Source organism: Peromyscus eremicus, chromosome 2 (assembly GCF_949786415.1).
Source record: "Peromyscus eremicus chromosome 2, PerEre_H2_v1, whole genome shotgun sequence".
NCBI lineage: Eukaryota > Metazoa > Chordata > Mammalia > Rodentia > Cricetidae > Peromyscus > Peromyscus eremicus.
This window is the reverse complement of record NC_081417.1, coordinates 39,798,710-39,812,386: the sequence shown is the minus strand read 5'-3', so window position 1 is coordinate 39,812,386 and position 13,677 is coordinate 39,798,710. Positions and strand designations below refer to the sequence as shown.

Below are 13,677 nucleotides of genomic sequence, written 5' to 3'. Positions count from 1 at the left end.
ATTTCAACCCATGGAGGAAGAGCTGGGTGAACCCATCAGGATCTGCCCCAGGAGACTGGAGGCTGGGGAGAGTAGGAGGTAGGTCTGATCCGAGAGTGTTAGCCATGACCAGTTTATCTCCCTTACAGGACACTTTTGGAAAGCACACAAAGGATTGGAGATGAAGTCCAATTCTAGTTGAATACCATACCATTCGTACATAGAAAACTAGAAATACCTTTAGCACAAACAAGCGATTGTTCTATTTCAATGTAGTCCAAGCTTCCTCAACCCTTAGGTCGACTCCGTGTTTGCTGGCTCTGGAGATAATCCCAAGAAGGTGGGACACTCAGTGACTTCACCTGCTTAAGCAGTTGTAAGATTTTGGCATCTGCCCCTGCTTTGCCATCTGTGCCAAGGAATCTCAGAGCCAAGAGCGTCTGCCAAGAAGAGTCAAAACACCACTGACAGCCAGGACTTGGCCTTGCTACAAATGGAAGCGTTCCAGCCCTCCAAATCAGCCAACACCATTGTTAGAGGGGTGTGATAAATGGATTGAGTGCATCTGCCCTTGCGAGCTGACGGAGATCCAACAGGGTAAAAAATGACAGGAAGCCAGGCTTCTGGCGGAGTCTGGGTAGGGTGTGTAGTGTCCCACTGAAGCCTGGAACAAGGCAAGGCCTATCAGAACCATTTTCCAGGGAATCTTTCCCTTCCAGGCAGAGGTCGTAGCCCTTGCATTTGATTGGATGACACGTGGTGTCTTGAGATCTAACCCGGAGAAACGCTATGCATGTGAGAATTCCAGGAGTGTTATGCATAAAGATACATGTGCTTAAAGAATCCGCTTGAGAGGCTGAGACAGTGAACACTGTATTTACTCTGAAGACATTTCTTTAAACTTCTCTAACCCCCTCTGGCTCAGTGATAGGTCATTTAAGGCAGCAAAACCTGAATTTCCAGATGTCCCAAAAGAACAGATTTGTCACCAGAGCTTCAAGATGCTTTGACAAAAACGTATATTTATAATAAGCAAAAATAAAGCAAAGAATCACCTATAATCCTAAGTACTGTTAATTTACTGTTAATAAACACTGTCAATTTTGGTGGTTGCCTTCCATTTTCCTATTTCCTACTTTTTTAACCTTTCTCTCTTTTAGACCTCTCTCTCTCTCTCTCTCTCTCTCTCTCTCTCTCTCTCCCCCTGCATGCGTGTGTGTGTGTGTGTGTGTGTGTGTGTGTGTGTGTGTGTGTGTGTCTATGTCACAAGGATATCAGGTTACTAAATCACCCAGTGGTCAGTTCTGAGTCCCTGGCTTTCACAGCCTCCCTGCATCAGCCTTCTCAGGAATTGCTTGTCTTTGAAATGCTCTTCCCTTGGATCACAAGACTGTGCACTGTCCAGCTTTTTCCTTCTGTTTCATTGATCCTTACTTTTTATTGTTCTTTTAAAATGTTTTTGATTTCTGAGACAGATTGGCTTTGAACTCAAGAGCCTCCTGCCTTGACCTCTTTGGTCCTGGGACTGTAAGTGCGTCCTCTCTACATGGCCAGTTTTTCTTCAATCCTATCCCAAGCTGTCTTTGAACTTCGTGACTGCTTTCTTTGACTCTCTTGCAAAATTTCATGATTGTAAACATCAGCTGCCTACCAAGAACTTCCCAATGTGTGTCTCTTACAGTATCTTCCTTCTGAACTCTGGATTTATAGCTCTCTAGATCCACTTAGAATTTTAATAGGCATCTCAAATGTCCAAAATAGAACTTTTAGACCCCATCAAAACTTTCTCACTACAAAAAGAGTCCCTTGCTATCTCATTAACCAGTAATTCCCAACTCTGTTTGCTCGGGCCAAACTTCGCTATCATCCCCATCTTTCTTTCATCCTCACATCCAAATCATCAGCTGTCACTCAAAGTATATCAGGAACACATTACGCTTTGTTTTGTCCTCCACCACCACTCGAGATTCTGCCTGGAGCACTAGAAAAGGCCCTAGAAGCAACTGCCCACTTTTGCCTTGGCCAGCTTTCGGATTGCACAAGCCTTCTGAAGATAGAGTTGGGTATATTGATGATTGCAGAATATTCTGGTGGGCTCTCACGTCACACAGACTAAAGACAAAATTTTTTATTTTAAGACACAATAGAGCAGAATATAAGAGCATATGACCTAAGAGTCAAATCGTGTGTGTTTCAAGCCTAGATATGACTTTTAGCTGTGTGATATTGGGCAGGATACTTCACTTTTTAGCATCTATGTATTCTCGAGCATGAAATGGGGCCACTGTAATCCCGTTCTCATACTTGTTGTGAGAATATTTAAACCAAGCTCACAAGTGATGGCATACAGTAGACACTGAAAAAGTTCAAAAATGACAAGGTAAGCATTTGGGCTAGGAGTAAAGACTTCCTTATCAATTCTGAATTTAAAAACCATGACAACAGTAGTTTCAGCTATAAGAAATTAATGATACTCCAAACATCTCTGAAAGCAAAAATAATAATAATAATAATAATAATAATAATAATAATGCAAAAACAAACAAACAAAAACCAGTTTGGTCAATGAAACTTAAACTAATAAACTCTGATTAGTCTTTTCTCTTTCTTTATTCTGAGTTGAGGGTTAGAATGGATTATCGACCTCGGTTTACATTTCCAAGTATTCTGGTTCTTCTTCAGCATCCTTGGCCCTTAGCTTGTGTAGACTTCCATCCACTTCTTAATCAGCAAATTCTAATGCCTAAAACAGTGTGATTTTTCGGTTTAGTTTACAGGTTGGTGTTAATATGTGGCACTCTTCTGCTTTTGGGCTTTTAGGAAAGCACTAAAACGAACCATTGTGTCTGACTCAATACTGTACCCAGCAGTGCTTGGCACCTGTGCACACCCGGGAGGGGCATGAGGGGAAGAACAGTCATGTGGAACTTTAGCTGAGGGTCATATAATTGACATTTTAGTGGGAAAAGAAAGTGAAGGCTCGATTTTGAACATGGCTTTAATCATTTGAATTGTTTCTTGAAGGAAGTGAGAAAAATGGCTTCTGGCTAGGATGCCACATGGCTGACTTGTTAAATCCATTATACAGGTTGCTTTTTTATAGCTGAGTATATTTAAGAACAATCTGAGACATCCCCCAACACAGAACACAGACCATATCCTCAGGATCAGCTTTATAATCCCCATGGGAAAGAGGAAGAGCCTTATACCCATAATTATATATGCCCAGACTGTTGGAAGTGGAAAGAACTCTGTGGAAAGAAGTCAATTGTGTACTTAGAAGCAATAAAAATCATGGGTTTGTTTAGAGACATAAAAGGTGAAGGAGGTGGGAATGGGAAGTGGGTTGGAGGGGAGAGCTAGGGGGTAGGAAGAGGGGGGACAGGGGAATCCGTGGCTGATATGTGACATTAAGTTAATTATAAAATAAAAATATTTTAAAAAAGAACTTGATCACAGCACCCAGAAATAAAAAAAAAGAAAAGAAAGAAACCTAAAAGGTGATAAAGACATGCAGGGGACTTATGAAGGGACCCAAATATTTGTTCATGGTAATATAGATTTAAGAGTTTTTATTTTATTCTTTAACTTTAAGAATATGTAACATGGATTTCTGCCACTGTAGGTAGCTCTACAGGTTCTAAGTGGAATTTCAGTGTAAACCAGAAGTCATAAGACCTCCATATGTTGGGGTGGACTACAGTCACCTTCATTTGCCAGTAGTAAGCTGTTTCAGGCACAGCTTTTACCTAGTGAGAATTCTTGGAGGATGTGAGGGAGAAAATCGCACTGTTTCTGCACGCTGGAACAAATGACGTCATGTAATGAGAACTTACTTTTTAGGCAAGTGTGAAACTTAACATCCCACAGTATGTGTGTGAAGAAGAGATGTACAAATGAACCCTGCCCCTTGTAAAATGTCATTGTAATTTTTGATAAACAGCTAATGCTTTTCCTCCTTACTTTTAATTTTAAAAGAAAATTAGCCCTGAAATACCATCCAGACAAGAATCCAGATGACCCATCTGCTGCTGAGAAGTTTAAAGAAATCAACAACGCCCACACAATCCTCACCGACGTGTCCAAGAGAAACATCTATGACAAGTATGGATCGCTGGGACTCTACGTGGCTGAGCAATTTGGAGATGAAAACGTTAACACATACTTCATGCTGTCAAGCTGGTGGGCAAAGGTAAAATCACTTTTTCTTTCTTCAAAAACAATTTCCTGGAAGATCACAGTATTATTCAACCTCTTAGACCCTATCTCAAAGAAAGACCAACTTTCCTTCTATTAAACTCTTGTAAATAAAATGAGACATCACTTCCACTGAAAGCTGTTATTTGGGGACCATTTTTCATCAGTCCATCAATTAATTATGAAATCCAACATGACTTAACAGACTTCTAGACATTAATTATATTTGAGTTTGGAGCTTTAGGTTAATTCTGACTGCTCCCTTCTTCTCCCGTGGTGACTAATTAGGAACTGACTCATTGCTCAAAACCCAAAATTATTTATTAGTGTGACAACTACTTAATAAATGATTATAAGACAAATTTAGCCATGTACTTTACTATCTATAGCTAGGCTCCGTCAGCAAAGACAATACCTAGGAGGATGAGGGTAAGTAACTGTGTCACAGGCTCAGCTGGAGCCTGCCTTGAGGCAGCAGAGAAGGTGATGAGGGGAGGTGAGAATTAAGTAGTAGAGGACAGAGAATTGGCCAGGGACAGAGAAACTGATAGATACCTGGTTAAGAAAAAGACAATGTAAAGGTTTAATAAATCAGAATTTTAGTAGTTATCTTCTTTTCCCTGGAACACCTAATATATGTATGTGTGGTGATGGCTTTATATTTCTAAGAATTTTAATGTTCTTTCTGATAAAAAGTAATATTTTACATATAGAACATACGTATGTTCCATTAAGGTGTTTTGTGGGCAGTTGACATTCACATAAGTTGTGGTAAGTAATACTTTTTTTAAAAGCCCTGTTCTCCAGAAAAGGCAGAATTATGAATTATGAGTAGAATTTTGATTGCCATTTTCTCCCCTTTCACCTTCCTATAATGAAGAATTTGATAAGTGAGAGCGTATGGTTTTGTAGGTAAGCACGGAGAGACGGTCTGTACACAGAGCCCCACTTGACTTCCCTCGATCCCCACTGACCTTTCTCTGTGGGGAACTTGGGAGAAAGAGATGGTGCTAAGTGGATTTGGAGCGCGGAATAAGAAGGAACACTCTGACCACGTCATCGGTGAGGGCAGACTAGTAATCATATAATAAAATGGGCTTTTGAAGGGTTGCCTAGGACCCTTTCTTCCAGGCATGACACTGTTCCCATGGAAAGACTCTACAGACCCACTAACCACACACATTTACCTGATTGAATATTGTACCTTGTCTGCCTAAAGATGAGAGTGGATTGCCTCGTCCGGGAAGGTGAAGAAGTTGATTAAAATTCCTATAGATAAGCCTCATCCACTCAGTAGCAAAGACACATGACGCAAAGCAATTAGTCATGGCTCTTTAAAAAGAAGTATACTTTCCTTTTCTGCTGTACCAAAGCTCAGTTGCGTAGTACTCATCAAAGTGGCATTAAGTATGCTCCATATGCATGAAGCAATGTACCTTCAAGATGCACATTTAAAAAAATACCAGCTACCTGCTTGTATCTAATGGTGTAGTAAATGTGGTAAGGGCTGAAGTAAGGCTGTTTCCCACAAAAGGCAACTTCCCTGGAGAAAGAAACAGGATAGGGATGAAAAGGAGATTTTCAGAAAACAATATGAAAGTTGCACAGTACAAAGCAGGTAGGTATAGGTGAAGAAAGGCACAGGTCCTTGAGGGCCATGGCTGGGGAATGCTCACAGGAAGCTCTTGGAGGCAAGTAGGGGTTTTAAATTCCCCTGAAATGATGAAATCATACAACATACATAGCAAAGAGACCATGAATGTATGTGATCAAAAGTCCCCTCTGCAAGCCATCCTCAGGCTCCATCCCATTCCTGGAGCTGGAATGCGTAGATGGGTGCACCACCCCCACTCACTGATTATTTAAAATCTGCATTAAGATTTAAGATGTACAAACTTCTTTACGTATTATAATAAACTTGGTTTTTCTCAGTTGACAAAAAAAAATGGGATTTTTCTTGGAATTTCTGATTGGGAAAGTCAAGAGAAAAGTGTTTCCTGTTTAATGAGCAAGGCATTTGTGCTTGTAGGGAATTATTGGTGCTGTTCCCTGGGAGGAACGAATAATTTGCTTGCCTATTATTTTGTATACTCATTAATTTAATAGAACTCGGTGTCTGCAACACATCAAGTACTAATCCACCAGCCACACGGGGTTGAAGGATGGCTATTGGTTGTAGCCTGGTATAAGGAGACTGACCCTTCAGCTGATCTGTGTTCCTACTGTCAGCAAAAAATGAGTAGAGATCTAAGTTCATATGGCATACAGCTGAGATATGAAGGATAGGCGGGAACAGAGTAGAGATCTAAGTTCATACGGCACACAGCTGGGATACGAAGGATAAGGTGGTCATTGTTTCACGGTGGAAAAAGGTACCATAAAGGTGATTTTTGAGGTGTCTTAGACAACAGGTGGGTATAAACTGAAGAAGGGGCGGGGAAGTCTGGCAAGCAAATCCACATGGAGAGTCCAGCCATATGGCAGGAACGGGGTTGTGCCAGTGCTGGGAGGGTTAGGCACCAGATGCACGAGTTCCAGAGAACCAGGTTTTCACATAGTCCATTTCAGCAGCCCCACACAGGGTGAAGTCAAAGGAAGCAGGCGTGGGGACAGAGCAGCCAACAGGAGGCTTTAGAGTGACACCAGAGACACTGAGCAGAATCCACAAAGCCCCCTGACCCACAGAGGGAAGAGAGTGAGGACTTAGGGGTCTTCTGGAGAGGCTATGCAGGACCAGATTACTAACCGGGATGTGGGGTGGCAGGAGAAGGAGCATTACCCTGCCATGCTTCTGTGGTGATGATTGACTTCCATTGAACAAGTCAGCGGGGCTTGACCAGCAGATGTTCTGTCCAGTGGCTGGTCTGGTTTTTGTTTTGCTTTGCTCACTCTTAGTATTCACAACAGCCTAAGAAAAAAGAAGAAAGTGCCAAATGTTATTACTTTGACCAAAAGTAACTTCCTCTAGGTCTCATTTGTACAAACGTTTGTGAGAAAACAGTTATTTCTAAGGACCTTAAAAGATGGTTCCCGCAGGGGTAAGGATAAGGGTGAGTGTGTGGCATGCAGGGTACGCTGAGATGTCTTTAAGCCTCTGAGGTGCAGAGTTACAGGCTTTGTCTTTGGGGTCGTCTTCCTCTCCATGGCGCTCACTCCGGATTTGATCTGCCTCTGCTTGCCCTAGACCCTGTTCATCATCATCGGCCTCTTAACAGGCTGCTACTTCTGCTGTTGCCTTTGCTGCTGCTGCAACTGCTGTTGTGGACGATGTCGGCCCAAATCATCAACAGCAGAAGAGGACTTCTACGTGTCACCAGAGGACCTTGAGGAACAAATCAAGACTGACATGGAAAAAGGTAGGGCAAGTGGAGAGTAGAGGTCATGGGCATCATGTTACAGAGCTGAGTGGGTACTAGGTCTTACTAAGGTAACAGGTCCAATGGCCGTACAGGGTCACTCCCCAAGACTATCAGCTTTAGTGGATATTTGGGAGAAGATGAAGGGCATTGACCTTGACTGAGCATAGAGAAAGGCTAAACTTCACAATATTAGAGAGAAATTATTAAATGCCCATGATGATGTAAAACAAGTATAGTTCTCCTTCTCTTTACAAGAGAAATGGTCTCTGGGTTCAGGAAAGTTAGGGTGAGAGTGTCCAGTGCTGGAGAGCTAATGTAATTGATTTTTTTAAACTCTTCAGGGGCTACCACCCAGCTCCCAAATAAATACATGGAGACTTATTCTTACTTATAAATGCCTGGCCTTAGCTTCTTAAATTATCCCGTCTACCTTTTGCCTCTGGGTTTTTACCTTTCTCTATTCTGTATGTCTTTCTTATTTCTTACTCTGTTGCTGGCTGTGTGGCTGTGTGACTGGCCCCTGGCATCATCTTCTCTTTCTCCTTTTCTCACTCCTCCCTTTTCTTCTCTTTATTCTCTCTGCCTGGCAGCCCCACCAGATGTTTTAGACAGGCACAGTAACACAGCTTCACAGAGTTAAACAAATGCAACATGAAAGAATGGAACACATCTTTGCATCATTAAACAAATGTTCCACAACATAAACAAATGTAGCGCATCTTCAAGTGATACTCCACAACCAGCTAAGGTAGAAATTGCTCCTTGGAGATACACTTCAGTCTTTAGGATACCTGTTGAAATACACGGAACTGACAGGTCACAGCCTTGACTTCGTATTGCTGTGTGATGATCTGAGAGTGGAGAAGGAGGTAGACTCCTCCCCTTCCTCTGGATGTAGCTTCTTTGCTCATACGCACCTTCACAGATAGCCTCACAGCAGTGTGAAGAATGAACTCTGCTCTGCCACCTCTGTCTGTCCATCCGTGTGCATACATCTCTGGGCTACATTACTTCATTCTTCAAGTTCATACTATCCAGAAAGAAAAAAAAACTGTAAAGAAAGAGCTCACAGAATTCAAAACACCAGAGAGATTTTATGTCTTTGGACAATGTCTTTGTTAAGCAATCTAGGGTCGGGCCAGCCGTTGTACTGCTCTGCCTTGAGGGCATTCTCACTGTCTTTTTCTCCTGTGAACTACGTTACCATCTTGGGGTGCAGACTTCATCATTAAATCCCACTGCCCAGTCCCCCCAAACAACTGAAGGGATTCCTTGATAACTGAAAGAAGCACGCTGTTTTCAGGACAGCTGGAACCAGAACAACGGAGCACTCCTCTGGTTCTCTGGTCACACTGAAACAGCACCAGAGACTATTTAAAGGCTTCCATATGCCTGCACTTCCCATCAGCTGTGATGCTAAGTAACATCCTGTGTGAATGAGCCATCCAGACTCCAGCAACAGGATGTCTTTAATCACGTGAATAGTACTGAGTCCCAGACACTCAGAATTGGGAGCTCAGAGAGGGTAGAGGGTTTGTTGTTTGTAAGGTTGGTTTGGTTTGTTTTTTTTGTGGGTTTATGTTTGTGTTTGTTAGTGTTGCTTTGTTTTCCTGCAAACTGTAACATCTTGCTATGGGCATGGTCACCCAGTAACTAGAAGTATTCTGGTCATTTCATGTTACCGATATTGGAACCAAAATGTGGCCTGATGGTGAAATACAATGATTGTACTTTTACTTTGCATTATTTTATAGACAGTGGCAAATATGAAATCTCTTAATGAGGGTGGACAGAAGGACCAGGCATGCAGGATTACTAACAAGTGAATTAAGCAGTGCTAATTACATGGAAAGGCCTTCCATTAGGAAAAAGTGGGGTCTGTGTCACAACTTGCTCACAAGTGACGATTACCGGGCATGGGTCACATAAGCTCTTGTGAGGGAGGTACTTAAGAGTTAAGAACAAAATGCCACACTTCGTTTCTGTGGCAACGACTCATTTTCTCTGGCTGTAACTTACCAGGAAAACCAGTAAACTGACCTTGAATGAAACTGAAATGCCAGTTCCTGCAAGGGAAGAAACGGGGTGCGTGGGTGGTCTGTGGGGTGCGGTATGGTGTCTCTGTGGGTGCAGCATTACAATTCCATGTCTGGGATTACTGGCTGTGGTGACACGTGATCTTTCTCCCTGTTACCCCCATCAGTCGGCCCAATACTCAGCCACAGGCAGCACAGAGAGAGACAGTGAGATGAGAGAGTCCGCTGCTGTGGCGACTTCGTCTTAACATTCTCATCTTTATTCTTTTTATTCTGGGTAGAATCGATTTTACACTTTTTTGAGTCAAAATGCAAACTAAAGAGTTTCATTGTGGCATCTTCCCACCTGTCACTGCACTTCCAATTCTTCCTTAACTTGTAATTTGTAGTAGGAAAACCTAAATTAGGTGGATTGAACCCAGATCTCCCGAGTCCAGCGTCCACACTTACCTGAAGAGCCTCGCTGCCCTTCCTGTGTTAACTTGGATAAAAGCTCCAGCAGGTCATTTCAGTAGACCTTGGTGGAAGATCTCTTTTCTGGAACAGAAACTTAGACTAGGTGCCAGGTTCTCCCCAGGGCTCCTCCCTGCTGGGTGATTGGTGATGTATCTCTGTTCCTCTCACTGTTATGACACTCCAGAACTACCAACTCCATTACAGAGGTCAGATCCTAATCTTTACCACAAAGGAGCGACATTTTCTTTTTTTTTTTTTTTTGGTTTTTTTGAGACAGGGTTTCTCTGTGTAGCTTTGCGCCTTTCCTGGGACTCACTTGGTAGTCCAGGCTGGCCTCGAACTCACAGAGATCCGCCTGGCTCTGCCTCCCGAGTGCTGGGATTAAAGGCGTGCGCCACCACCGCCCGGCGACATTTTCTTATTTAGAAATATTTGAAAGATCTTAGGCTAGGACGACCCAGGTTTTATGGGTCTTGAAATTTATGCACACACACACACACACACACACACACACACACACACACACACACAGTTCTGAACATGAGTATTTGCTTAAAAATGACAGAAAGGAATCACAACAAAGTAATGAGCTTAAAAAATGGACAAATACCATGTGTGTCACAAAATCAAGGGAAAAAATACAACCATGAGCTACCCAGCTCATCTATATGGTATTTTCCTATGGCTGCATATTCTTTGGTTGCATGTTCATGTAACATAAATGTACCATATCATTTTCTGTTGAAAACATAAAAATAATTCTGTCTTTATTGTGCTTGACCAAACTTTACTTTTTTATTATTGATGGATTAGAAAAGTTTCTTCTAGCTTTACAACTCAAGTTGACAGGGGTGTGTGCGGTTAGAGATTATTGTCAAATTTGGGAAGTCTGTCTAGTTTATTTAATACATATAAGAATTAAGAATTGGAACAATTTTCCACAGACAACCTCTTTACTCTGTACATTTCAAACCTTGTTAGCGTTACAACACCTAATCCTCCTGCGGTCAGAGCCCAGAGGACACATTCATATGATGTGTCACAGTCTCTGGCGTGGGTTTTAGTGTCCTCCCAGCACATGCATTGACACAGTGAGCTGGAGGAATATTCTTTAAGCCAGTCCTACACCTGTCTGGGTAGCAATAACTAGCTAAATCCAGACTTACTGCAAACCACAAAATCAAGTCCCATTGAATTCAAACAGAGCTCCTCTTCAATTCAGTTTTCCTTTAACTAAATCTCTTAATAGGTCTTTTGTATCCATTGTCAGAAAGATGCCACAAGAAAAGTCAGTGTGGAAAGAGACAGGGCTTTTTCTGATTTTGATAAAATGTCTTTTAAAGCCCGTCTCTGCAAATAGACCCCTAGGTTCTGCATTGGTAAGGGTCTCTGGGGCTTAAGTCTTCTTAGCTATGCACTGAATCCAACATTGCTCTCTAGTGCGAACACCTGGGGGGTGAGGCTACGCTTCATTTGTGACCAGTTGTCATGGTTAGGTTCAGATTCACATTCCAGATAATGTAATTTAATTCAGAGACATGCGTAGCCTACTGACAATTTAGTTCGGATTTACATTCCACTAATTCAGAGACTGGTGTAGCCTGCTGGCAATTTTAATGCAAATTAAGACTGGTAAGGTGGGAGACTAGACCCTATCTGAGGACTCTGCTTTCTGGTCTGTGGTCCAAATGATGGTGGTACTGAACACATTTCCCTGGGAAGGGGAAGGAACGGGGAGCTAAGATGGAATAGTGCATGGATTGATAGGCTAAGAGGGGTTTATATAACTGTCCATCTAAGTGCTATACATCTGGTCATCCTGTGCTTAGAGATTGACACATAAATGAAGGTTATGACTGGAAATTTTTTTGCATGAATACTGAAAGGCAGCATTTCTTTCTCCTGTTAGTTCTTCATCCAGAAATGCTGAAATACGAAATACAATAAAAACTTATATGAGGTTATTCTACTTCCAGAATAAAAGTTAACAACTACTGGGTTTTCCCCTTATACCTTACTATACCAACCAAAAGGAGAACAGGAGTTAGCAAGAGTTGGGACTTCATGATCCTTCCCGTCCTCTGTGGTGGGTTTAATCTTGTGCAAATCTTGTAAGGGCAGCCACAGCCTCTGTGAGTTCAGAGAAGCAATGGCCCTGTCAAGTCCAGAAAACACTGTTTCCCTGCAAAAGTTCACTACTTATGCTCTTAGAATCTTCCCAACCTCCCCTCAGCAATGATCCGGGAGCCTTGGAGAGATGGTATGATGCTCTAGAGCAGTGGTTCTCAACCTTGCGAATACTGCCTCCCTTTAACATAGTTCCTCCTGTTGTGGTGGTACCCAACCATAAAACTGTTTTTGTTGCTACTTCAGAATGTAGTTTTGCTACTGTTATGAATCATAATGTAAATATCTGTGTTTCCTGATGGTCTTAGGCAACCCCTGTGAAAGGGTCATTTGACACCCCCCCCAAGGGGTCATGACCCACAGGTTGAGAACTGCTGCTCTAGCAGCTGGGCCTGTATCCACGTACATATATGGGAGTACTGTGTGCACTCCATGAGTTGAGAGAGAGAGAAGAGTACACGGAAAGTTGGGAGGAAAAAGCAGGCAGGGGAAGGAATGGAAGATTCGATCAAAACACATTATATGCATGTGTGAAATCCTCAAACAGTGAAAAAAGGAAATACTACAAAAAGGGAAAAAGGAGTTAACTAGAAAAGTACATTTCTGGTTGAATTAAGTGATTAATCCCTTCTTCAAATTTCACTTTAAAATATATTATAGGATGCTATATTTCTTAATTTGTAAAAATCTAAATTTGAAATATCGAGTCCACTGGCTTATCTTTAAAAATGTTAGAAATGTTAACTGGCTTTGAAATAGTGTAACAAGTCTGATTTTCCACATGCAGCTTTGTCTCTGCATACTTCTGTCGTGTGTGTGTGTGTGTGTGTGTGTGTGTGTGTGTGTGTGTGTGTGTGTTTCAGCCACACCTACTGTTTGCTGCTGCTGAATTGTCGGGCGTCTTTGTCACGGTAAACATGGTTCAGGTCTCCGCTGGGGTGTGGTGGTGCTGGGTGGGATTTTCAGGCAGAAAGGAGAGAGTTGTTGGGGTTGTTCTGTTTCTTTAGATGATGTTGAAGAATATTACCCAACCTCTATGATTAAAAAAATGAAGGGTAGGGACTGGAGAGATGGCTCAGTGGTTAAGAACACTGACTGCTCTTCCAGAGGACCCAAGTTCAAGTCCTACCACCCACATGGTGGCTCTCATCTGTCTGGAACTCCAATTCCAGAGGACCTGACACCCATGGCAATACACTAATGCACATAAAATGTTTTAAAAAAATGAAGGGCAAACAGTTCCAACAGTGCCGTCCTTCAGTATTTGCTGCCAGTTGGAGAACTCACAATTAGGTTCTCCTATCTTTCTTAAAATACCCTCCCAGTTCGAACCTAGGAGGACTGTAATGCTCTTGGAAATCAGTCAATATCAAAAGAGCTTATCTTGGGTGATTGTTAGTCTTTGAAGAATTAAAGCCTAAACAGTGAAATGTTATGTCCCTTACTCTCACATGTTCACATTTAGAAACCCCACTCTGTGGAATTTCGAGAGGCATGATTAAAACAGGCCATGCGCTCCTTTG

At 42.2% G+C, this 13,677-nt stretch overlaps 1 protein-coding gene across 1 annotated transcript in view; it reads left to right on the top strand.

Annotated features, from left to right (window-relative positions):
- Positions 1–13,677, top strand: part of Dnajc5b (DnaJ heat shock protein family (Hsp40) member C5 beta) — a 75,863-nt gene that overhangs the window by 57,722 nt on the left and 4,464 nt on the right. Inside the window, exons 3-4 of the mRNA XM_059254038.1 lie at positions 3,958–4,171; positions 7,361–7,532. Coding sequence (XP_059110021.1) covers positions 3,958–4,171; positions 7,361–7,532 — 386 coding nt within the window. The remainder of the gene's footprint in view (positions 1–3,957; positions 4,172–7,360; positions 7,533–13,677) is intronic.